The sequence below is a fragment of the Stegostoma tigrinum genome, chromosome 25 (assembly GCF_030684315.1).
Source record: "Stegostoma tigrinum isolate sSteTig4 chromosome 25, sSteTig4.hap1, whole genome shotgun sequence".
In the NCBI taxonomy this organism is placed as follows: Eukaryota; Metazoa; Chordata; class Chondrichthyes; order Orectolobiformes; family Stegostomatidae; genus Stegostoma; species Stegostoma tigrinum.
Genome location: NC_081378.1, coordinates 1,705,770 through 1,732,361, shown reverse-complemented (window position 1 = coordinate 1,732,361; position 26,592 = coordinate 1,705,770). Strand labels below are relative to the sequence as shown.

The 26,592-nt window shown below is 47.4% G+C and overlaps 1 protein-coding gene across 8 annotated transcripts in view; it reads left to right on the top strand.

Moving 5' to 3' along the window:
• Positions 1 to 20,655, top strand: part of sema3d (sema domain, immunoglobulin domain (Ig), short basic domain, secreted, (semaphorin) 3D) — a 357,672-nt gene extending 337,017 nt beyond the window's left edge. For all 8 annotated transcript variants that reach the window (XM_059654813.1, XM_059654812.1, XM_059654816.1 and 5 more), the window contains one exon: positions 17,114 to 20,655. In XM_059654813.1, the coding sequence (XP_059510796.1) occupies positions 17,114 to 17,506 (393 nt within the window). In that variant the 3' untranslated portion in view covers positions 17,507 to 20,655. The remainder of the gene's footprint in view (positions 1 to 17,113) is intronic.
• The last annotated feature ends 5,937 nt before the right edge of the window (positions 20,656 to 26,592 follow it).

Genomic DNA, 26,592 nt, shown 5'->3' with positions numbered 1-26,592 from the left:
CACCATGCTCCCCCACAGGCCCATCAGTGTGTACACTGTGCTCCGCCACACACCCATCAGTGTGTACACTGTGCTTCCACATACACCCATCAGTGTGTACACCGTGCTCCCCACACGCCCATCAGTGTGTACACTGTGCTTCCACATACACCCATCAGTGTGTACACCGTGCTCCCCACACACCCATCAGTGTGTACACCTTGCTCCCCCATACGCCCATCAGTGCATACACCACGCTCCCCCACACGCCCATCAGTGCATTAACTGTGCTCCCCCACACGCCCATCAGTGTGTACAATGTGTTCCCCCACACGCCCATCAGTGCATACACCATGCTCCCCCACACGCCCATCAGTGTGTACACCGTGCTCCCCCACACGCCCATCAGTGCATACACCGTGCTCCCCCATATGCCCATCAGTGCATACACCATGCTCCCCCACAGGCCCATCAGTGTGTACACTGTGCTCCCCCACACACCCATCAGTGTGTACACTGTGCTCCCACATACACCCATCAATGTGTACACCATGCTCCCCCACACGCCCATCAGTGTATACACCATGCTCCCCCACACGCCCATCAGTGCATACACCATGCACCCCCACACGCCCATCAGTGTGTACACTGTGCTCCCATATACACCCATCAGTGTGTACACCATGCTCCCCCACACGCCCATCAGTGTGTACACCGTGCTCACCCACACACCATCAGTGTGTACACTTTGCTTCCCCACACACCCATCAGTGTATAGACCATGCTTCCCCACACACCCTCAGTGTGTACACAGTCCACCCCTATACACCTATCAGTGTGCACACTGTGCCCCCCACAGACCCTCAGTGTGTGCACCGTGCTCCCCCACACACTCTCAGTATGTACACTGGGCCGCCCCCCGCAGACCCATCAGTGTGTACACAGTCCACCCACATACACCCATCAGTATGTACACTGTACTTCCCCATACACCCATCAGTGTGTACACTGTGTCCCCCCACAGACCCATCAGTATGTACACTGTGCTTCCCCATACACCCTCAGTGTGTACACCTTGCCCCCCCCGCAGACCCATCTTTGTGTACACTGTGCCCCCCCACACACCCATCAGTGTGTACACCGTGCTCCCCACACGCCCATCAGTGTGTACACTGTGCTTCCACATACACCCATCAGTGTGTACACCGTGCTCCCCACACACCCATCAGTGTGTACACCTTGCTCCCCCATACGCCCATCAGTGCATACACCACGCTCCCCCACACGCCCATCAGTGCATTAACTGTGCTCCCCCACACGCCCATCAGTGTGTACGCTGTGTTCCCCCACACGCCCATCAGTGCCTACACCATGCTCCCCCACACGCCCATCAGTGCATACACCATGCTCCCCCACACGCCCATCAGTGTGTACACCGTGCTCCCCCACACGCCCATCAGTGCATACACCGTGCTCCCCCATATGCCCATCAGTGCATACACCATGCTCCCCCACAGGCCCATCAGTGTGTACACTGTGCTCCGCCACACACCCATCAGTGTGTACACTGTGCTTCCACATACACCCATCAGTGTGTACACCGTGCTCCCCACACGCCCATCAGTGTGTACACTGTGCTTCCACATACACCCATCAGTGTGTACACCGTGCTCCCCACACACCCATCAGTGTGTACACCTTGCTCCCCCATACGCCCATCAGTGCATACACCACGCTCCCCCACATGCCCATCAGTGCATTAACTGTGCTCCCCCACACGCCCATCAGTGTGTACAATGTGTTCCCCCACACGCCCATCAGTGCATACACCATGCTCCCCCACACGCCCATCAGTGTGTACACCGTGCTCCCCCACACGCCCATCAGTGCATACACCGTGCTCCCCCATATGCCCATCAGTGCATACACCATGCTCCCCCACAGGCCCATCAGTGTGTACACTGTGCTCCCCCACACACCCATCAGTGTGTACACTGTGCTCCCACATACACCCATCAATGTGTACACCATGCTCCCCCACACGCCCATCAGTGTATACACCATGCTCCCCCACACGCCCATCAGTGCATACACCATGCTCCCCCACACGCCCATCAGTGTGTACACTGTGCTCCCATATACACCCATCAGTGTGTACACCATGCTCCCCCACACGCCCATCAGTGTGTACACCGTGCTCACCCACACACCATCAGTGTGTACACTTTGCTTCCCCACACACCCATCAGTGTATAGACCATGCTTCCCCACACACCCTCAGTGTGTACACAGTCCACCCCTATACACCTATCAGTGTGCACACTGTGCCCCCCACAGACCCTCAGTGTGTGCACCGTGCTCCCCCACACACTCTCAGTGTGTACACTGGGCCGCCCCCCGCAGACCCATCAGTGTGTACACAGTCCACCCACATACACCCATCAGTATGTACACTGTACTTCCCCATACACCCATCAGTGTGTACACTGTGTCCCCCCACAGACCCATCAGTATGTACACTGTGCTTCCCCATACACCCTCAGTGTGTACACCTTGCCCCCCCCGCAGACCCATCTTTGTGTACACTGTGCCCCCCCACAGACCCATCAGTGTGTACACAGTCCACCCCCATACACCCATCAGTATGTGCACTGTGCTTCCCCATACACCCATCAGTGTGTACACTGTGCCCCCCCGTAGACCCATCAGTGTGTACACTATGCTCCCCCATACACTCTCAGTGTGTACACTGTGCCGCCCCCCCCCACAGACCCATCAGTGTGTACACCATGCTCCCCCACGGACCCATCATTGTGTACACCGTGCTCCCCCCCACACACCCATCAGTGTGTACACTGTGCTCCCCCACACACCCATCAGTGTGTACACCGTGCTCCCCACACACCCATCAGCGTGTACACTGTGCTCCCCGACACACCCATCAGTGTGTACACCGTGTCCCCCCACACACCCACCAGTATGTACACCAAACAATCAGTGTGTACAGTGGGTTACATTTGTAGCAGTATCCTCTCTGTGATCACCTCAGAATTCATGCAGCAGCAAAAACAATGAAATGGATGCAGCTCTCACCTGATTTCTGGAATTCCCTCTCTACCTCATTTTCTCTCTTTTAAGATGTTCTTTAAAACTGTCTCTGATCAGTACCTGTCAGCGACTATGTTTGACATTGTCAGATTTCACGCAGGAACTGGATATACCACTTGGGGCTAGAAAGGTCAAACAACATGGGAGAAAGCAGGAAGAGTCTATTGCGTTGGGTTGAGAGTCATGATCACATTGGATGCGTGGGAGCTCCTGAAGTTGTTGAATGACCTACTCCTGGTCCCACTTTGTATTTTTCTCCATCTTAATAGTGCAATATTTTCGTAGTTGTTTTTCTTGCGATGTTTTATTACATTTAAGGTGCCATATAAAGTCAAGTTGCTGTTGTGACAATTTCACCTTGAAGGCTAGAATGATATTGCAAACTACAGGCTGAAAGGTGAAGTATTGATAAGAGGGAGAGAAAAAGATAAGTTATTTGGAAGAGCAGAAGAGAATAGAAAGCAGAAAGGGTTGTAGGGTGGGTGGGAGATTAACCATTGGTGCTAAGTTTGGTGATGGTACACACTGCCTTTAGCTGTGTTCAGTTTCTGTGTAGGACAATATATCCGTTTAAAACTGTTACCTTCAAACTACCTTCCCTAGGAGCTGAGTCACTGATCACCTGAGATTTACTGCCTTTTTCTGAGGCTGTAGTTGCCCTCAATGTTTCTGTAGTCTGTGTAAATGGTTGTGTTGCTGGCAGTCTGCCCTGAAACAAAAGTCCATTCTAATTCTAAGATAACAAAGTGTGAGGCTGGATGAGCACAACAGGCCAAGCAGCATCTTAGGAGCACAAAAGCTGATGTTTCAGGACTAGACTCTTTCTGATGAAGGGTCTAGGCCTGAAACATCAGCTTTTGTGTTCCTGAGATGCTGCTTGGCCTGCTGTGTTCATCCAGCCTCACACTTTGTTATCTTGGATTCTCCATCATCTGCAGTTCCCATTATCTCCATTCTCATTCTAAATTGTGATATGGTTGTTCCTGGGAAGCACCTGCAGATTACACATAGCCCTCTTAATATTGTCACCTGGAACAATGGCACTGAGGGACTGTAATTTACAGCCTCACTGTCCCAGAGGTGACTGAAAATAGGAATTCTCCACTTAGCTTCACCAGCTGGGATGTAACTGAGGCAGTTTTAAGCTTCAAGACCACTGATGGTTAAGCACCAACTACAGCAGCAGAGAGTGAATCTAACAGTGAAAGAGCTTTTTGCATTGAGCCGAGTGATGGAGGGAGCGGGTGCCGAGTGCAGGGAAGGGAGCGGGTGCCAAGTGTGATGGATATTTTTTCCCCACAATGAGCTTTGATGTTATCGAGCTTCCTGAATGTTATTGCAGCTGTACTGAGCCATGCAAGTGATGAGTATTCCGAAACACTGTTGGATCTTGTATATTGCGCACAGATACTGGGGAGTCAGGAGAATATTTGCTCACTGCAAAATTCCCTGTTGTTGTTGCTACATTATTTATATGGCTAGTCCAGTTCACTTTCTGATGAGCGGTAACATCCGGGAGGTTAGTCGGCCATTCTGCGATGGTAATGCCATTGAATGCCGGGAGGAATTGTCAGATTCTCTCTTTGGTCACTGCTTGACACTTGTATGGCACGAAGTTTCCTTGCCATTGTCAGCTCCAACATGGATTTGTCCAGACCTTGCTGCATTTAAACATGGCCTGTTTCAGTGTTTGAGGTCTGAACATTAGCACTGAACGTTGTGTAATTATTGGCAAACATACCCTCTTCAGACCTTATGATGGAGGGAAGGTCATTGACGAAGCAGCTGAAGATAGTTGGGCCGAGGACACTACCCTGAGGAACTCCTGCAGAGATGTTCTGGAGCTGAGGGGACAGATCTCCCACAACCATGACCATCTTCATGTGTCAGGTATGACTCTATCTAGGAGACAACATTCCATCACCTGCAAATTTTGGATTTGGGTTTGAAAAATGTTAAAGCTCTGGATATATACCTTACTCAACGTTTAGGTCATCATGTCTCTGTTTACATGGAAATTAGGATGCACTCACAGTAATTTGGGAATCGAAGCCTTCAAATTATCTTTGTAAATGCAGTTAATTAGTGGTGAAGAATCTGATGCTCTTATAACATACTGTTGTACATCTGTGTCTGATGCAGCTAAAATGTCTTAAATGTAACAGAGGTAAGTAACATTTGAGCCACACGTTCTAAATGTGACTGTTCTAGACTGGGCTGAAATTTGCACAGTATGCTGTCTTGGTCACTGTTCTGGGCATAACCTCTTTGAGCACAAGCCCAAAAGCAAGTGTTTATCTGGATGATTCTTGCACTGTCAGCTCCTGTTAAATGTTCTATCCATTAGGACTGAGCTGTGGGAGTGAAGAATGCTTTGATGCCACTGCTTTCTCACCAAACAGCTGAATCATTTTAGCCGTGGTAAAGGTGCAATGACATGATGATTAATTTGTCACGAAGGAACTCTCCAAACAGACCATTAGAAAGGAACAAGAGGCAATGACCTAACCTGGTTCTATCACTGTATCTTTTACCTTCTACAAATTCAGTGTTATCATATGGTTTGGGAAGCTTCATGCTTGACCTTTAATGCGAATTAATGCTCCCTGTGGCCAGCTTCAGTCTCAAAAAGAAAACAAAACGTTCCCAATTATTCAGCATGCCTGCTGCCCTGTGTGAACAAGATTGTTAAGATTAGGAAACACATCTATACATTACACATTATAATTACTTATTCTAATTCTACATTAATCAAGTACAGGTTTATTCTAAGCTTTTGACACAAGAGAATTGTAAAAGGTGCTGAGTAATTGGTCAAGATTTCCCTTCCTTTCTTACAGAACAGTCACTTTGTTGAATTGTTTTAGAAATGTGTATAAATCCCGTCTGCCCCCAGCTGCTTCCCCACTCACAGAATCATACCTTCTCATCTCTATTAATTTACGCTTGCACAGTCACTGTAGTGCTCCCCTTCCTGTGAATTTCTAAGGCAGCCGAGCCTGACACTGCTCCGAGGAAGAAACATGCTGGATTTGAAATGTTAACTTTACTTTCTGTCCACAGAATGATGCCAGACCTGCAGAGTTTCTTCAGCATTCTCTGTGCCTTTTGTAGCCTTATATTTTTTGAATCAGCCTGTTCAGAGATGTTATTGCACACCTCTGCGTAATTGGAATTGAACCTGGTCCTCCTGGCTTAGACATAGGGACATTGCCACTGTGCTACAAAAGCGCTGACACCATGCTGGGGTTTGGGAGTGGTACATTGTTGAAATCAAACTCCCACAGGAAGACAGTCTCTGCTGTGGGAACTATCTATGAAATGCTGAGCTCTGCATCTTTGGTTTGCAGCTGTGCCCACGGTCCTCCTAGAAAGAAATGCACTAGAGTGGCGATGAAGAAGATACACACAAACAAAGGAACATTTCTGGTGCAGAATAACGCTTCTGTCCCTCATTTCACACAAGAACATGGCTACTGTTGAACGGAGACCCTCTCTAACACACCAGTGATCTGACAGTTTCATAATGAATGATGATAAAAGATTTACACCTTTACAGAGATTCTCATGATTTTAGAATAGCCAAAGTACCTTCCAACCAATCAAGTACAATTAAATGTTGATGCTGCTGTTAGGTAAGAATGCAGGATGCAATAGCAAGGTCTAATAAACTGCAATGGAACAACAAGCAGACAATCTGATTTTATGACACTGATTGAGGGAAAAACGTCTGGCAGAACACCAGAGAAATACTCATGTTCTTCATAATAGTAGCATGAGCCCCTTTATCTACACCCCAGAGTGCTGACTTATGGCTCTGAGCATTAAATTAGGTTAGGTTAAAGGGTCTGAGATAATGGGAACTGCAGATGCTGGAAATTCCAAGATAATAAAATGTGAGGCTGGATGAACACAGCAGGCCAAGCAGCATCTCAGGAGCACAAAAGCTGACGTTTCGGGCCTAGACCCTTCATCAGAGAGGGGGATGGGGGGAGGGAACTGGAATAAATAGGGAGAGAGGGGGAGGCGGACCGAAGATGGAGAGTAAAGAAGATAGGTGGAGAGAGTGTAGGTGGGGAGGTAGGGAGGGGATAGGTCAGTCCAGGGAAGACGGACAGGTCAAGGAGGTGGGATGAGGTTAGTAGGTAGCTGGGGGTGCGGCTTGGGGTGGGAGGAAGGGATGGGTGAGAGGAAGAACCGGTTAGGGAGGCAGAGACAGGTTGGACTGGTTTTGGGATGCAGTGGGTGGGGGGGGAAGAGCTGGGCTGGTTGTGTGGTGCAGTGGGGGGAGGGGATGAACTGGGCTGGTTTAGGGATGCAGTAGGGGAAGGGGAGATTTTGAAACTGGCGAAGTCCACATTGATACCATATGGCTGCAGGGTTCCCAGGCGGAATATGAGTTGCTGTTCCTGCAACCTTCGGGTGGCATCATTGTGGCAGTGCAGGAGGCCCATGATGGACATGTCATCAAGAGAATGGGAGGGGGAGTGGAAATGGTTTGCGACTGGGAGGTGCAGTTGTTTGTTGCGAACTGAGCGGAGGTGTTCTGCAAAGCGGTCCCCAAGCCTCCGCTTGGTTTCCCCAATGTAGAGGAAGCCGCACCGGGTACAGTGGATGCAGTATACCACATTGGCAGATGTGCAGGTGAACCTCTGCTTAATGTGGAATGTCATCTTGGGGCCTGGGATGGGGGTGAGGGAGGAGGTGTGGGGACAAGTGTAGCATTTCCTGCGGTTGCAGGGGAAGGTGCCGGGTGTGGTGGGGTTGGAGGGCAGTGTGGAGCGAACAAGGGAGTCACGGAGAGAGTGGTTTCTCCGGAAAGCAGACAGGGGAGGGGATCCACTGCCCTCCAACCCCACCACACCCGGCACCTTCCCCTGCAACCGCAGGAAATGCTACACTTGTCCCCACACCTCCTCCCTCACCCCCATCCCAGGCCCCAAGATGACATTCCACATTAAGCAGAGGTTCACCTGCACATCTGCCAATGTGGTATACTGCATCCACTGTACCCGGTGCGGCTTCCTCTACATTGGGGAAACCAAGCGGAGGCTTGGGGACCGCTTTGCAGAACACCTCCGCTCAGTTCGCAACAAACAACTGCACCTCCCAGTCGCAAACCATTTCCACTCCCCCTCCCATTTTCTTGATGACATGTCCATCATGGGCCTCCTGCACTGCCACAATGATGCCACCCGAAGGTTGCAGGAACAGCAACTCATATTCCGCCTGGGAACCCTGCAGCCATATGGTATCAATGTGGACTTCGCCAGTTTCAAAATCTCCCCTTCCCCTACTGCATCCCTAAACCAGCCCAGTTCATCCCCTCCCCCCACTGCACCACACAACCAGCCCAGCTCTTCCCCCCCACCCACTGCATCCGAAAACCAGTCCAACCTGTCTCTGCCTCCCTAACCGGTTCTTCCTCTCACCCATCCCTTCCTCCCACCCCAAGCCGCACCCCCAGCTACCTACTAACCTCATCCCACCTCCTTGACCTGTCCGTCTTCCCTGGACTGACCTATCCCCTCCCTACCTCCCCACCCACACCTTCTCCACCTATCTTCTTTACTCTCCATCTTCGGTCCGCCTCCCCCTCTCTCCCTATTTATTCCAGAACCCTCACCCCATCCCCCTCTCTGATGAAGGGTCTAGGCCCGAAACGTCAGCTTTTGTGCTCCTGAGATGCTGCTTGGCCTGCTGTGTTCATCCAGCCTCACATTTTATTATCTAGGTTAAAGGGTCTGTTCAGTTATCAGACACCCCAGAGCCGCAAATGCACGTAAATATTCTCTTGTACAAGTAAGAAATGCCATTGGTTGTTGATAGGTAGAGGCAAATTCCAGTATCCGTTTGTTTCTTCAGATGCTACTGTACAGAACTGAACTGCTCCAGTGACTATGCATGTATATAAAGATATTTTTATGAATAAAGTGTATTTTTGAAATTAGACGAGATGATATTGAGTTTTGAGAAGGTTTGTAGCTCAGTTTGAGTTTCTGGATGTGAGTTTGCCCGCTGAGCTGGAAGGTGAGTTTTCAGACGTTTTGTCACCTTTTTTTTAATTTGAAAAAATATACTTTATTCATAGAATGTACAAAAAATAAAACATTTATACACCGACCCAGTCATGCAAGCTGCTCCGGGTTGCCCAGGGGGTACGTACACCAACTAAAGGAAAAAACAAAACAAAGAAGAAAAGAAACAAAGCAAAGAAAATACCCCGGCAGTCGTCACCCCGCACAGTCCTCGTTGGCCCCCTGACCAGTTGGGGAAGGCGCCAGCTGGGCCCAGTTACCAGATAGGGCACTTTTTTCTATTCTGGACGAGGGGTTTCATACCGTGGTCTTTCCCCACCGCGCCTTGGCAGCGGCTGCCCCAAGCTTTAGCGCGTCCCTCAGCATGTAGTCCTGGACCTTGGAGAGCGCCAGTCTGCAACACTCGGTCGGGGTCAGTTCTTTCAGCTGGCAGACCAGCAAGTTGCGGGCAGACCAAAGAGCGTCTTTCACCACATTGATGGTCCTCCAGGCGCAGTTGATGTTGGTCTCGGTGTGCGTCCCGGGAAACAGCCCGTACAGCACGGAGTCCCGTGTCACGGAGCTGCTCGGGACGAACCTCGACAAATACCACTGCATCCCCCTCCAGACCTCCTGCGCATAGGCACACTCCAGAAGGAGGTGATCGACAGTCTCGTCCCCCCCGGCAGCCACCTCGAGGGCAGCGTGCGGTGGCGCAGAGATCCCGGGCGTGCATAAAGGATCTCACTGGCAGAGCCCCTCTCACCGCCAGCCAAGCAATGTCCTTGTGCTTGTTTGAAAGTTCTGGCAATGAGGCATTCTGCCAAACGACTTTGGCAGTCTGCGTGGGGAACCACACGACGGGATCCACCCTCTTCTTTTCCAGAAGGGTCTCAAGGATACTACGTGCTGACCACTGCCTGCCGGCCTTGTGGGCAAAGGTGTTTCCTTTCAAAAATTTCTCCTCGAAGGACAGGTGGTACGGAACGGTCCAACTACTCGGAGCGTTCCGCGGCAACGAGGCCAGGCCCATCCTTCGCAACACCGGGGACAGGTAGAACCTCAGTAAGTAGTGACACTCGGTGTTTGCGTACTGAGGATCTACGCACAGCTTGATGCAGCCGCACACAAAGGTAGCCGTCAGGGCGACGGTGGCGTTCGGTACGTCCTTTCCCCCATTTTCCAGGTCTTTGTACATGGTGTCCCTGCGGACCCGGTCCATCCTCGACCCCCGAATGAAGTGGAAGATGGCCCGGGTGACCGCAACGGCGCAGGTCCAGGGAATAGGCCAGGCCTGCGCCACACACAACAGTACCGAAAGCCCCTTGCACCTGACAACCAGGTTCTTACCCGCGATGGAGAGGGACCGGAGCGTCCACCTGCCCAGCTTCTGCTTCAGTTTGGTGATACGCTCCTCCCAAGTCTTAGTGCACGCCCCAGCTCCACCGAATCAAACACCCAGCACCTTCAGGTAGTCTGTCCTGACGGTGAAGGGGATGAAGGAGCGGTCGTCCCAGTTCCCGAAGAACATGACCTCGCTCTTACCCCTATTGACTTTGGCACCCGAGGCCAGTTCAAACTGGCCGCAGATGTCCAACAGCCTACTCACCGACCGACGATCGGTGCGGAAGACGGCGACGTCGTCCATGTACAGGGAGGTCTTGACCTGAAGGCCTCCGCTGCCTGGGATAGTCACGCCCTTCAGGTTCACGTCCTTCCTGATAGATGCGGCGAAGAGCTCCAGACAGACACGAACAAGGCAGGAGAGAGCGGGCAGCCCTGCCTGACTCCAGATCTGACGGGAAAACTGTCCGATTCCCACCTGTTGATCGAGACTGCGCGAACGGTTTTGGTGGAGAGCAGCCAGATCCAATGGCGGATGCCCTCCCCGAACCCCAGTTTGGAGAGGATGTCCCTCATGTAAGCATGACAGACCCTGTCGAAGGCCTTCTCCTGGTCCAGGCTGATGAGGCAGGCGTCCACCCTCCTGTCCTGCACGTAGGCGACCGTATCCCTGATGAGCGCGATGCTCTCAGCGACCTTCCTGCCCGGCACAGCACAGGTTTGGTCAGGGTGAATCACCGACTCCAGGACAGACCTGAGCCGGTCAGGATTTTGTAGTCCATGTTCAATAACGAAATGGGACGCCAATTCTTAATTTCTTCCCTCTCCCCCTCCCTTTTTAAATGAGGGTGATAATGCTCTTCCTCATGGACTTGCACATTTCCCCTGCCCAAAGCGCACTATCGTACATCTCCAACAGGTCCTGCCCGACCAGGTCCCACAGAGCGGAATACAGCTCGACCAGTAAGCCGTCGCTCCCGGGAGTCCTATTCCTCTCCAAGGACTTGAGGGCTCTGGTCCGCTCGTCCAGGGATATCGGCCGGTCCAGCCACTCCCTCGTGCTGTCGTCTAAGACCTCCATGATAGACGACAGGAACAACTCGGAGGCCGTGGGCTTTGTGTCGTACAGTCCGGCATGGAAGGATCTGCTGATCCTCAAAATGTCGGGCCGAGACTATGTCACCAAGCCGTCGTCCTCCTTCAGCCGGCTAAGCACAGAGCTCTCTTTGTGCACCTTCTGAAAGAAGAAACGTGAGCACATCTCGTCCTGCTCCATGGAGCGGACCCTGGACCGGAAGATTATCCTGGAGGCCTCCGCGGCGAAGAGCGAGGCTTGCTGGCCCCTTACCTCGCGGAGGTCCTCCGTGACATCGACCCCCATCAACTACAGAAGGAGCAGGTTCTGCACCCTTTTCTGGAGTCGCGACAGCTTTCCCTGCCTCTCGCTCGACTTCCGAACACCCTTGAGGACAAAGAACCTCTTGATGTTCTCCTTCACCGTCTCCCACCAGTTGCCCGGAGACTCAAAGAGGGGTTTCACGGTTCTCCAACCGGCGTACTCCCTCTTAAGCTCCTCGACGTTCTCTGGGGTCAACAGAGTCGTGTTGAGCTTCCACGACCCCTTGCCGGCCGGCTGGTCGTCCTGTAAGTGACAGTCGGCCAGCAGGAGGCAGTGGCCAGAGAAGAACACCGGCTCGACGTTGGTGGACCTGACCGAGAACGCCCGTGACACAAACAGGAAGTCTATCCTTGAGCAAATAGACCCATCTGGCTGCGACCAGGTGTATCTCTGCTGCGCTCCATCTGCAGGGGTGCTGAAGACGTCGAAGAGCTTGGCGTCCTTCACCGTGCCCATCAGGAATCTGGACGTGACGTCCAGTTGACTCCCCCAACTCGCTGTCCCCACGCCGGATCTTCCATCTGCATCGATGATGCAGTTGAAGTCTCCGCCTAGGATGACCGGCCTGGACGTAGCCAGCAGGGGTGGAAGCCGCTGCAGGACGCCCAACCGCTCACTCCGTACCGCTGGGGCGTACACGTTGATCAGCCTCAGGGGAGCATTCCTGTAGGTGACGTCAGCCACTAGGAGGCGCCCCCCCACCACCTCCTGAACTTGAGAGATGGTGAAGTCGCGCCCCCGCAGCAGAATAGCCAGGCCCGAGGAGCGACAGTCGTTACCCCCCGACCAGATCGAAGGCCCACAGGTCCAGGCGCCGGACCATTTCCCGTACCTGCCGAGGTGCGGTATCCCGCACTGAGGTCCGCCTTGATGGTGGTCAGGTAGGCCAACTTGGATACACATCTCGCGGTGGACTTGACGCTGCGCACATTAATGCTCGCAACTCGTACCCCCATTGTGGGCAGTGACCGCAGTACCCTCCCCAAGCCCAAGGTCCAGGCCCTCCATCCGTCCCTTCATACCCATTGCCTGGGCTAACTGCTGGACGCTCTCCGGGCTCAGGAAACCGTCCGTGCTGCCTTCCGGGTGGCATCCCCCCGTCCTGGGTGCAGAGGCAGGAGAGTCCGGCTCCGGGTCAGGCTGGGGACGCACTGTTTCCTCCTTCCCGCCTGGAAGTTCCGGTAGGCCCCCCAGTGCCCCAGCGGCACTTGACTGGGTGTCGGACGGAGCTTCAGGATGCCTCCCGTCACCTGGAAGCGTGGTGCTGCTTTCCATCTCCCTCGAGATCTTTAACTTCTGCTTCGGGTGGGCCCTCTCCGAATCCCCCTCATCAGAGGAGCTCTTATAGCCCCCCGTGTAGCTGCCTCTTCCCACCTGATGGTTGCGGTTCCTGGGCCCGTCGACGCACCTTCCTCCTCGCTTTCCGGACCGTCGTCCTCTCCCCTGGGTCGCCTGTTGCTGCCTCCAATGACTCCGGGTTGTCGGGGAGGCGGGGCGGAGCATGCAGGGGCGCTTTGCTGGCCTCGGGCCCATCCTGCGGGGCTGGGCCCTCCTGCATGACCTGGCCCTCCTGCACATTAGTGGGGTCCTTGCTGGGCCCTGGTGCCTTCCTCTCCTCTGGGGGGGGGCTTGCCCCACATTGCCCCTACCGGCGACCTGGGTGTAGGTGGTCCCCCACTGCGGGCATGCCCTATAGATGTGGCCCGCTTCCCCGCAAAGGTTGCAGCTTTTTTCTTGTGGGCAATCCTTTGCAAGGTGTCCCTCCTCCCTGCAGTTCCTGCAGATGGTGGCTTTGTAGTCGGCCGCCATGTGACCTGACCTACCACAGGCATGGCAGACTTTAGGTTGCCCTGCATAGGTCAGGTAGCCCTTGCTCCCGCCGATCGTGAAGCTGGACGGTGGGTGTACGACGTTCCCATCCGCGCCCATCCTCAACGTCACCTTGACCTGCCTCTTACTCGTCCAGATGCCAAAGGGGTCCATGATGTCAGTTAGGTCCCCTTCCACCTTCACGTACCTTCCAAAGAAGGTCAGGACATCAACTGCTGGCACTTGCGGGTTGTACATGTGTACAGTCACCATACGGCTCCTCTGCGCTGGCATCACAAACAGCGGGACAGCGGTCAATACAGAGAGGGGGCCCTCACCTCCTTTCTCCTTGAAAACCTCCAGGAAGCGCTCGCAAAGCTTGGCACTCCTGAAGGTCACATCGTAGAAACCTCCTCCGGGGAAATCCTGCAGGCAGTAAATGTTTGCAGCAGCGAACCCACAACAGTCCAACAGGACCCTCTTCACGAAGAAGGTGCGGTCCACAGGTGCACCTTCATCCACCTTCTTTACCGAAACACGGATAGTGTTCCGGACCCCCTGACCCGGGGCACGAGCACTTGCCGCAACCATCATTGCACGTTGACTGCTCCCCTGAACCAGCGTTAGGCCGAAGCCAGCATTAAGATCCACTGGTTGCAAGGGTGCACAGCCAACCCGACGTCTTCCTTTCACCTCCACCACAGCACTCTCCTCCTTTCGGTCCACAAGAGAGTGGGTCTTTATTGTGTTCCAGATGTAAGCTGGTTCACTGAGCTTGAAGGTTTGTTCCCAGATGTTTCGTCACCATTCCAGGTAACATCAACAGTGAGCCTCCAACGAAGCGCTGGTGTTATGTCCCGCTTTCTATTTATCTGTTTAGGGGTCCTTGGGTTGGTGATGTCAATTCCTGCATTGGTGATGTCATTTTCTGTTCTTTTTCTCAGAGTATGGTAGATTGGCTCCAAATCAATGTGTTTGTTGATGGAGTTCCAAAATGTCCAAAACTCGGACCTCTTGGCATCATGGTAGCCCACAAACCCACCAACACACTAAAATAGCAGCTAATGAACTTAAAAGACCCTATACAGACAACAAGCAAAACAAACGTCATCTACAAAATACCTTGCAAGAACTGTGACAAACACTACATTGGACAAACAGGCAGAAAGCTAGCCACCAGGATACATGAACATCAACTAGCCACAAAACGACATGACCCACTATCACTCGTATCCTTACATACAGATGAGGAAGGACACCACTTTGATTGGGACAACACATCCATCCTAGGACAAGCCAAACAGAGACATGCACGAGAATTCCTAGAAGCATGGCATTCCAACCAGAACTCCGTCAACAAACACATTGATTTGGAGCCAATCTACCACCCGCTGAGAATAAGAACAGGAAATGACATCACCAACACAGGAAATAACATCACCAACCCAAGGAAACCTACACAGATAGATAGAAAGCGGGACTTAACAACAGCGCTTCACCGGAGGCTCACTGATCATGTTACCTAGAATGGTGACGAAACATCTGAAAACTAACCTTGCAGCTCAGCGAGCAATCTCACATCCACGAGATGATATGTTAGGAACTGTTGCTTTGACATTTTTTCCAGTTTTAGCACAAGCTCCCAGCTTTTAACATTAAACGTGGCCGGGTTGGTACGGCGGGGTTGGTATGGTTGGGTTGGTACAGCAGGATTGGTAGGGCGGGATTGGTACGGTCGGGTTGGTCGGGTGGGGTGGGTCCGGTCGGGTTGGTTGGGCAGGGTGGCTATGGCGGGGTTGGTAAGGCTAGGTTGGTAGGTTGGGCTTGGTATAGTGGGGTTGGTACGGTCGGGTTAGTACGGTGGGGTTGGTAGGATGGGGTTGGTAGGGCGGGGTTGGTACGGTTGGGTTGGTCGGGCGGGGTGGGTAGGATGGGGTTGGTACGGTGGGGTTGGTACGGTGGGGTTGGTAGGATGGGGTTAGTAGGGCGGGGTTGGTACGGTCGGGTTGGTCGGGCGGGGTGGGTAGGGCGGGGTTGGTACGGTCGGGTTGGTCGGTCGGGGTGGGTAGGGCAGGGTTGGTACGGTCGGGCGGGGTTGGTACGGTTGGGTTGGTCGGGCGGGGTGGGTACGGTGGGGTTGGTATAGCGGGGTTGGTATGGGCGGGGTTGGTAGGACGGGGTTGGTAGGATGAGGTTGGTACGGTGGGGTTGGTATGGTGGGGTTGGCATGGTCGGTTTGTTATGGTCGGGTTGGTACAGTTGGATTGGCAAGGCCGGGTTGGTAGGGTTGGGTTTATCATTGTCACTTTGGAATTGTGTGTTGTTGCTGGGTGGCATGTTCAGTTTCAATGCTTTCTTTTGACTTTACAGCGGGATTGATGTAACCCTGGGTGCCAGGCTTGGTCATCTCAGAGGACAGATGAGAACCAATCAGATTGTTCTTTGCTTTGCATTCAGTTGCAGGTCAGGCTGTGTAAGAGTGCCAGTTTCCCTGAAGGGCATGAGTTTTTATACCAATCGTTGCTTGGTTACCAGATTTTTATAGAATTCAGATCTCATAATTTGCCATGGTGCAAATTGAAGCTTCTAGCCGAGAATGGTAGCTCCAGATTTCTGCTCTAGTGACATTCCCAGTTATCCAGCACCACCTCCGCATTGCTGGATAAGGCCTCACCCTGCTCTGCCATTATTTATGTCGCCTGTGTTCTCTGTGCTTAGTGGATTTCAGTATCTCCCCACTGTACCCTACACTGTTACAGCACAAATGCAGGAATCCTCAGATATTCACAGGCAACTCCAAACTGTTGCTTTGATTTGACTTGATTTGGCTTGATTTGACTTGATTTATTGTTATGTGTACCTGAGTACAGTGAAATGCTTTGTTTGGGAGCAGTACAGATAGATCATAGTAAGCAAGGACTATGCTTACAGTTGAATCGATGAATCTAAAAATGTGATTGCCTTCGTCCTTTATCACCTTGGACGTTTTCAGTGCTTTAGAACAACAGGGAAGAATTAATCATTAGTTTTTCTCATGATGCTGTCGGTGATGTTTTAAATATTTTTATTCAACCAGTTGAGATATTATGACATTCCTCTGGCACAGGTGGGACTTGAAGTCTCTTCACAACACCTCTACCCAATGAATTTTTCTATCTTTTATCATCAGGAAATTCCAGTTGGATTTAGTTAAATTGTAATTGCATTAGAATGTTCCAAATAAAGACTCATGCAGTCCCCACACCTGGGATTGAAGCCAGAGTGAACTAACTGTGGGATGAGGCTGTGATGATTCTTTACTACTGACTTTGTTTCTCTGAACTTAGTGGAAAGGGTTTACACCTTTTGATTTGTTTTTCTGCCAATCCCTGTCTGAAATTATAACAGTTGGAAGAACTCTGCTCAATAATTGGTTCCAATTATTTGATACATTTCCTGTTTGATTTTTGCCTCATAGATAAAAACTGATGAGAGGATCATCAAAACAGAACATGGCCTTCTGATTCGGAGTGTGCAAAGAAAAGATGCTGGCTCTTACTTCTGTAGAGCTCAGGAGCAAACGTTTACTCACACCATCGTGAGACTGAATTTGAAAGTTATAGAGAATGAGCAGATGGAGAGTGCACAGAAGGCTGAGGATGAGGAAGCCAAGGGCAGGGATTATGCCTCAGAGTCTCGGCTGAGATACAAGGATTATGTGCAGCTGCTGAGCAGCACCAGCTTCACAGTGGACGATTACTGCGAGCAGCTGTGGTATCGGGAGAAACGGAGACAGAAGAACAGAGCGGCCGGGAAATGGAAGCATGTTCAGGAGCTGAAGAAGAATCGAAATCGCAGACACCATGCGTAATCTCCAATGGTTTGAAGAGAAACCTGAGCACTGTGGCTTTCTATTCGAAGGAGGTGACAAAAACATCATCAAATGCTGTTGTACTGTCAATCCTGCTTTGGAGAGGTACAAGATGCTTATAATAAAATAAAGGACTTGCAATTCCACATAGTGAACTCAAACACATCACAACCAAGACAGAGACCTCTTGGTCCGCAATGTCAGTCTTCTTTAATACCATATTGCTGAAGTATTTACTGTACAGAGAAAGTCCAACTGGCCCAACAGGTCTGTGCCATTGCTTATTATCGACACAAGCTCCCTGACTTTGCTTCAGTTCGTCCCATTAATGTTAAACTCTGAACAAAAATGAAATCTCTTGCTTTAAGTATATCAATTACTCAGTTCAGGCACATCCATAATGTGTTTACAGGTGAGATGTGTATAAATTGTGATAGGACATTTTGTCTTCAGTCATTGACCAAATTAGTGAGGTAAACTTTTGTGGTAAATTTTAAACATCTTTCTATAACCTGCCACTATCAACTTATGACAGGAACATTGACAGAAACCCATTTCCTAAATGCTGTAATATCAATTTGAAACTTTAATGCAACTAAAATACTTACACTGTTTTTGCTATCAACTTAATACTGTATAATGGAACACCAGATATGTAATTCTACCGTTGTAAATGATAGCCTGTACTTATGCATGAGGATTGATGTTAAATGTTATGAGGAAAATAATTTACATTTTTATAGATGGATATTTACATGATCATTTTTTCAATGTTGCATCAAAAAGAACAATCCCTGTGGTTGTTGACATGAGCAAAATTTGATGGTGGTTCCAATACATTAACTAGCAAGAAAAATGCCTTCTCTTCAAAATGTAGTGCTGTTGAGAGCTGTATACCAAACAATCAGGGAATGGTAGACTAAGCGGGGATGCAGCCCATTGGAGCAGAAGTCTGTGGGTACAGCCTGCAGACTTGTGTCTGAGATTCCCCTCATGGTGAATTGCCACTATTAGGTTATCAATGTAGGTAGTTGTGTGATAGGAAAGCAAAGGAGCAAAATGTAGTGAATTGACTGCCCTCCTGCTAATAACTAACATCTTATGGCAGTTGCAGGGATAATTTGGAAGATTTCTTGCCTGGATAATAGACAGACTGAAAATAGATAACCCGTAAAAAGTAAAGTATGAAGGAGCCTGTAAGTTACCAATGGTCAAATTCCATATTCCAATTGCTGATTGTCACCCTTTTATCTATTTACTTCTCCAATCTGTTCTGCTGCTTTCCTAATTTCTAATGCAGGCGAATATAACAAGTTGGTTTAACATACATTTTAGACAGAAAAACTCCCTGTTACCCTATTATCAGATAATATTTTAAGACTTCATTCGTATAGTTTAAGTGAATGAATTTTGGAACATATATTACCGTAAATTATATTCCTTTAGTTTATTATTTCTTTGTACTAAATTAGTTGAACCTTGTTATAGATTTGCTAAACGTTATGGGATACGTTTTTATTGTGAAGCCACTTTCAGAGTAACTGTTGCTTAATGGTTAGTTCCTCCAGAATTCTGGTTGGGGAGATTTTCTCATGTTTTCAGTGACAGGTAATTGGTTATGATTGTGTATGTCAAGGTAGATCTCATTCAACCCTGGCTCCATGAGTTGGATGATTGTTTCAGTTCTTGTCAAGGATATTGGATGGAGTACAAATTCATTTAGTTAATGTTTCATGGGATATGGTTGTTACTGGTAAGGACAATCCTTAATTGCTCTTGAATGATTATCTTGCTTGGTCATTTCAGAAGGCTATTAAGAGCCAGCCAATTTGTTGAGGGTTTGGAGTCACATGTAGGTCAGACCACATAGGGAGAGCAGTTTTCCCTCCTCAAAGGACATGAGTGAACCCACTCAGTGAACTTTTGCAACAATTGACAATAATTCCATGGCCCCCCCATATAGAAATTAACTTTCAATTCCTGATTTGTTAATTGAATTTGAATTCCACTAACTGCCATAGCAAGGAGTAAATCCATGCCCTCAGAACATTGGTACATTGACATTAGTACAATGCCTATCTCCCACCATTGAATAACGATGAAGCATGTGGGAGACAGGGAAGGACATTTCTGCTTCAGGCCAACTAGTTCATCAACAGAGGGACATTCCAAGAAATGTGTGATCAGGTTAAGATTCTCACTCTTTAATCTGGAACTCAATGGACTCCAGAGTTTAAAAACCAGGTGGGAAAACACACCGACACTTCATTGGAGGCTGCACTGAGGACGTTACCAAGCACAGTAACGAAACATCTGCAGAACAACAATCAGCTCAGCGAGCCAACCAACCTCAACACCCACAACCCGAGCTACAGATCTACTCTAAAACCTTAGAACTAAAATATTCTTCCAATGTTGAAATTACATGGCTAACTTTAAAAAAAAATTGTTCATTCATTGAACAGTAAACTGCACATTTTTGAGGGACACAGCATATCTTGGATAGTTTCTATAAAAAAAAGCCTAATACTCTTAGTTAATCCATGCGTGTTGTTTGGATTTGTCAAGACTTACTGGGAAGGGTGAAGTAAAAGCTGTAAGAGAAGTGAGTGTCTAATGTCATTGAGTCCTCAGAAGATGGCAGGATTTGCGTAATAAAATCTACAAAGCAATTGAATTGTTCCTTGGTGACCACTGTCCTTTGTAAATCCCAAATCCCTTTCTATCCAAAATGACCATGAAGAAAGTCAGATTATCCACCATTATCAATTCTGATGACAGGTGATCATCAAAAGGCGAAATGTGGAAAAAATAAGAAAAATAAAGAATATCTTGTCCAATTTTAAGAAAGATATTCTTTAAAATTATTTTCTTTTCATGTAAAGATGTTAAATATGACGTCAGTATATTCGCAAACTGAGATTGGAATGTTAAATGTATATTTTGGTATTATTTTAATAAAGTAGAAAACTTGTTATTTAAAAAAAACACCTTTTTTTAGAGCTGCATTTAGTGAAATGATATTCCAAAAGTGACCTTTTTTTGCATTTAAAATATTATTAATAATCTATATCTTCTACTTTCCTGGATACGCTGACTTGGATGAAAACCTTGATGTGAGTATTTAGGTGGCAAAGACTTTGAACAAATAAATTGTTGTTGCTCTAAATCTGGCTGCCTGTGTCTGCTCTCTGAAAGAGATAGAAAGAAAAACAGCCCTCATTAAAACTGACTGATGCCCTGTCAAAGCCAATGATGATAAATTGTTCATGTTCCACATTTAGCCCCACAAAGTATTCACATAAAGGTCGAACAAAATGTTAATGAACATGTCCTGTTATTACAACGCATTGGGATGGCATACTGTAAATCCAGCCCTGCTATTCAGAGTCATACTAAATGTTAAGTTTTTCAAGATACTTACAAAATGCAATTTACCTGACTTTCGGACCAAATGTTGATAGAAAGCATGGACCCTGTTTCTGTACAAACCAAGGATTATTATTTATTATGAATGATTATACTATAGCTACAGGTAAACAGATTCAAAGCATTGGCATATGGCACTAGAAATTCTAGTTGCTTTATAATCTTCCTCTTTCATAGAAATAACAGAAATGGATCATTGGCAGGTGTGGGGGAAAATACCTGGAAAGTTAGTACTGCAGCCTTTGCTTCCCAGTTCTGATGTTGAGACGATTGGTCTTTCGTTAGCTCTTGGTGTTCAGTTGATTCTCCGGAAGCTTCCAGAGATTTGTAAGAAATACAGAGTGACTGATTCACTAAGAAAATGTTTAATTTATCAATGAAAAAGCCACAGGTCACAGGAGTGGGTGTGGGAAATGTAGCTTGTTTTCTTCAAGTTTAAATTGAAGTGTTTCACCGCAGAGAACAGACAACTTCTACGGAAGAGAATGACAGCGCATCTTTTGAGCCTTTCTCTCTCAACGTCTGTGTTCCTGTAACTTGTTTCCAGTTGCAACCTGCTCAGTTTGCTGAGAACCAATCAGCTTCACTTGTAAACATCTCCTCTGCTTCTGATCATCTCAACTGTAGGAGCTCACAGCCACAAAAAAAACAGAAATCACAATGCGTTTCAAGTTTCTTGCGATAAATTAGTGTTGCAATCCTGGTGAATTTTTTTTAAAATCAGTTCTTTCCCCTTACAATCTATAATTCTTAAAATTGAACAATTAAAAAAGACACAGTTCTTACATTTTACGTTCAACAATGTGTTTGATAGAATATTAACAACACTGTTTTAAAGTGCAGGATGACACCATTGACATAGAAACATTTATACAAAACCCACTAAAGCCCAGAGTTGTTTTTGCAGCATGCCTCAATAGGCTAGAGTCAAAACTTCTGTCGCATGAGGAGAACATTCAGTGCCTCCAGCCTCTTCTGCTTTCTGGTTAGATGATGGTTGATTAGAATCTCAATTCCATTTACCTGTTGTTGGTCCAATCATTGGATTTCAAAATCAGCAAAATCTACCTAAAATTTTCATTGCCTGAAATCCCCCATCCTTTTGGCTGTGGGTCTATGTATCTCCATTCCTCTCCTCCTATCTCACTGAGGGTAAGTGCTGTAGATCATGACCCTTATGTTGTATTTATATGCTCTCTGGTTTGTGTGGGTGGGGAGAATGGTACAGTGTGGTGAGGGGTTAGGCTGGTACATGGCTGAGTTAGGGTGGGTTGGGGGAGGTATGTGTGTGGTCAGAGATAATCGGATCAGATCAGGAAAATTCAAGGTCAATTTTGAATTGGGGAGCCATCTTAATAGTCACCCAGGAGTTAGAATGAGATTATCTTCCTTAAATGTTTGCAGGTCTGTGACTTGCAACCCTCTGGGTTCCTGACTCTAACTTAGAGTTGACATTTTTGGAGGGTTCCAGATGCTGGCCAGTTGTCCATTGGAAACTTTCTTGCAAATTCCCAGGTAGGTGGACTTGTCTTCTTACCTCAAGGCAAATTTTCTTATCAGTTGCAAACTTCCTAATTACGTCCCTGACAATTAAGCCTAGCTTGTTATAAATGTGACAAACCCATGTCGAAACAGATGACAAAAACACCCTTCATCCATCATCTTTTGCCTTCTACGAGTCCAACCTGCAACTTTTTTTTGGAACTCATGAACCTTTCATTTTCTGGCCATTCTATTTTGTAGGACCCTGTCAAAAGCCTCCTTAAAGTCCATGCAAACTTAAATGTCATGGGTATAATTAGAAAGTTTGCAGCTGATGTGAAAGTTCAGCCTGTAGTTGATGCGGGTGGAGAAATGTGAATAATGCATTTCGGCAGCACAAACAAGGTTAGAAAATGAGGAAGAGTTGTGATAATGAAATAGCTTAGATAGACTGGCATGGCTTTCTCTAGATCTGGTGCGGTTGAGAAGAGAGCTCAATTAATCCATTACCCACCCCTGTTAATCTCTCAAAACATTCATAAAACTGAAAGAACTGCAGATACTGTAAACGAGAAACAAAAACAAAAATTGCTGGAAAAACTCAGCAGGTCTGGCAGCATCTATGAAGAGAAATCAGAGTTAACATTTTGGGTCGAATGTCCCTCCCTCAGAACTCAGAAGTGTTAACTCTGATTTCTTTCCACAGATGCTGCCAGACCTGCTGAGTCTATCCAGCAATTTCCACTTTCGTTGTCAAAATATTCAGTTAGTTTTATTGGATCGGACTGTCCCTGATGAAGTTGATGCTGACTTAGATCCATGTTGTTCTTAATGTTTTCCTAAATTACAATTTATCCTGTCGTGGAATCTTTGTCAGTAACTTGTCCATCACTGAAGTGGACTAGTTTGTAACCAATAAGGCTTGTCCATTCCCCCAATCCCTTCAACAAATGTGAACCCCTGAGGACAGTGAAACCAGCAGTAATGCTGGGCTGCCCTGACTGATCAGTCTCCCTTTACCCAATACAACTTTATATTGTACAAAGTCGGCTGAAGTAAAATTGCAGTCACTTCTGCCTTAATTTACCATCCTGTTCAAAATCAATGGAAATCTTCCCTTTGTTTTCAAAAAATAAATGATACCCCTATTTAATTATTAGGCAGATCACGCCATGGGAATCCCATGGCTATTAAATTCTCATCAAGATAAAATATGACTGTGGCATCAATACGAGCAATCATCTATCAGTTAAGGCCAATCTAAACGGCAACATACTGGAAAGACCAACTGGAGCAGAACATTGAAATTAGCAGCAATATGAATATTTCTGAAAAGCAATTGCCTTTATAATTCCGTGATGACTTTTCCCCATTTCATCCAATTGAACGGTTACTTTACATTAATTCATTTGATGTAATGTTGCACATAGAAATATTTGAGAAATACTTGATGTGTGAAGGCATTTTTTTTCTCAGTTTTCTGTGTTCCTAGTTAGTTGTCATTTATTTGAGGTTTCCCTCGTGATTAAAAAACAAATTAACATTTTATTGCATTGCTCATTATCAATTGTTGTGTACCAAGTGTAGACCCCACTGAGAACAACTGGAAGGAGAACTCATCAAGGGCAGGCAGTCAGACTGTTCAAAAAGAGAACATTTTGAAGAAGTCCTCAACTTAGACATTGTCTTTGATTCTAAAGTCTTCACTTGCATTCCTTATTTTCCCTTCCAGCTCAATCACATGACTTCTCTGAATTAGAACATCGTTAGAAACGCTAGTCCGCAGCCAAACAAAAACAAAATACCTGGGACAAGTTAAGCCTCAGCTGACATTCTGAAATGTTGCAGAGGTAAGCTCCTGACCTGACTGAACCTCATAATATTCCTATAGGAAAGGACATGAGAATTCACAAGAATACTGACTTAAGGGGAAAAAGAATCAACTTTTGTACTAAACATTTTCATAATACTGCTGGGTTTAGAGGGTTTGAGCTATAGGGAAAGGCTGAATAGGCTGGGGCTATTTTCCCCGGAGCATCAGAAACTGAGGAGTGACCTCACAGAAGTTTATAAAATCCTGAGAGGCATGGATAAGGTGAACAGTCAAGGTCTTTCCCCAGGCTAGGGAAATCTAAAACTAGAGGGCATAGGTTTATGGTGAAACGGCAAAAGTTTTAAAAGTGATGTAAGGGGCAACGTTTTTACACAGAGGGTGGTGCATGTATGAAATGAGCTGCCAGAGGAAGTGGTGGAGGCTGGTACAATTGCAAGATTTAAAAAGCATCTGGCTGGGTACATAAATAGGAAGGGTTTACAGGGATATGGGCAAAATGCTGGAAAAAGGGGCTAGATTTATCTGGGCTATCTGGGTGGCATGAACAAGTTGGATCAAAGTTCTGTTTCCAAGCTGCACATCACTATGGCTCTATGACTAGTTAAATATTCAACGTCATTTGTAGTTTCTTAAATCTGCCCATTAGCAACTTTTTCACACAGGAGGTAGTGCATGTATGAAATGAACTGCCAGAAGAAGTGGTGGAGGCTGGTACAATGACAACATTTAAAAGGCATCTGGATGGGTACATGAATAGGAAGGGTTTACAGGGATATGGGCCCAATACTGGCAAAAGGGGCTAGAATACTTTTGAATGTCTAGTCAGCATGGACGATTTGGATCAAAGTGTTTGTTTCCATGTTGTACACCTCTATTCATTATGAGTCTGTGAAAAAAAAATGCTGGATGATTGGCAAGTGAAACCTGGTTGGTGGAAGATTCTGACAAACAATCCTAAACTGATATTTTTTAAAAGACCTTAAATTGGGGGAAAAAAGGGTAAAATAAAAAAAAGAAAAAAAGAAAAAAGGAAGAAAAATAAAGAAAAAATAGGAAGAAAAATAAAGACAAAACCAAAAATAACCCTATGTTGGTTGCCAACATAGGTCCCAACCTATGGAATCATGTCAAACTGAACTTGCAAAACATACAACACAGTTTCCAACATTAGATATGATCCTGCAACTGAGCAACACTTGCTAAATATTATTGAGTGTGCAATGTCTCCACCGATCAGAAGCCACTTACTAACAAATCAGCATTCTAGTCTCATGTAGTATGAACATTTCCCACTTTGAATTAGTATTTCTTGTGAATTCTGTTCATGATTGCAGGCTGAACAGCATTCACAACATGTTTTTATTAAGCAATAATTACCATCCTATCTTTCCAATTTAACATGTTTAGAAATAAAATTTAGTTCTAAGTTTGCTACGTTTTAACAGCTTCTAATCCATTGCAAATTTTACTTGGTCATTTATAGACTTTAGTTCTCAATCTCATTTGCATTTTTCACCCGAGACAACAAGGTGTAGAGCTGGATGAACACAGCAGGCCAAGCAACATCATAGGAGCAGGAAAGCTGACATTTGGGGCCTAGACCCTTCAACAGTCTAGGCCCGAAATGTCAGCCTTGCTGCTTGAAAGATGAGGAATGTCTTTTTTTTTTCTTTTTGTACTCACTTGTGGAAAAAGGTGTCACTAGCTGGGCTCGCATTTATTAACCATCCCTCGTTCCCCGTTCCCCCCTTGAGAAGGTGGGGGTGAACTGCCTCCTTTAACCACTGCAGCCCACCTGCTGTGGATTGACTCACAATGCCCTTCAGGAGGGAATTAAAGGATTTTGATCCAGTGACACTGAAAGAGCAGTGATATATTTCTAAGTCAGGATGGTGTGAGGCTTGAAGGGGAACTTGCAGGGGGTGATGTTTCCGTGTACCCACTGCCCATATCCTTCCAGATGGAATTTCTGCAGTGCATCTTGTAGATAGTACACACTGCAGCTGCTGAGTGCCCATAGTGTAGGGAGTGAATGCTTGTGGATGTGGTGCCAATCAAGCAGCTGCTTTGTTTTGATGGTGTCAAGCTTCTTGAGTGTTGTTGGGCCTGTACACCCCCCCAGGCAAGTGGGGAGCATTCCATCACACTCCTGACTTGTGCTTCAGATGAGGTGGACAGGCTTTGGGAAGTTAGGAAATAAGTTAGTTGCCGCAGTCATCCTAGCCTCTGACTTGCTGTTGTAGCCATTTTATTTATATGGCTGATCCAATTCAAGTTCTGGTCAATGGTAACTCCATAATGTTGACAGTGGGCACTTAACAATTGTAACACTATTTAGTAT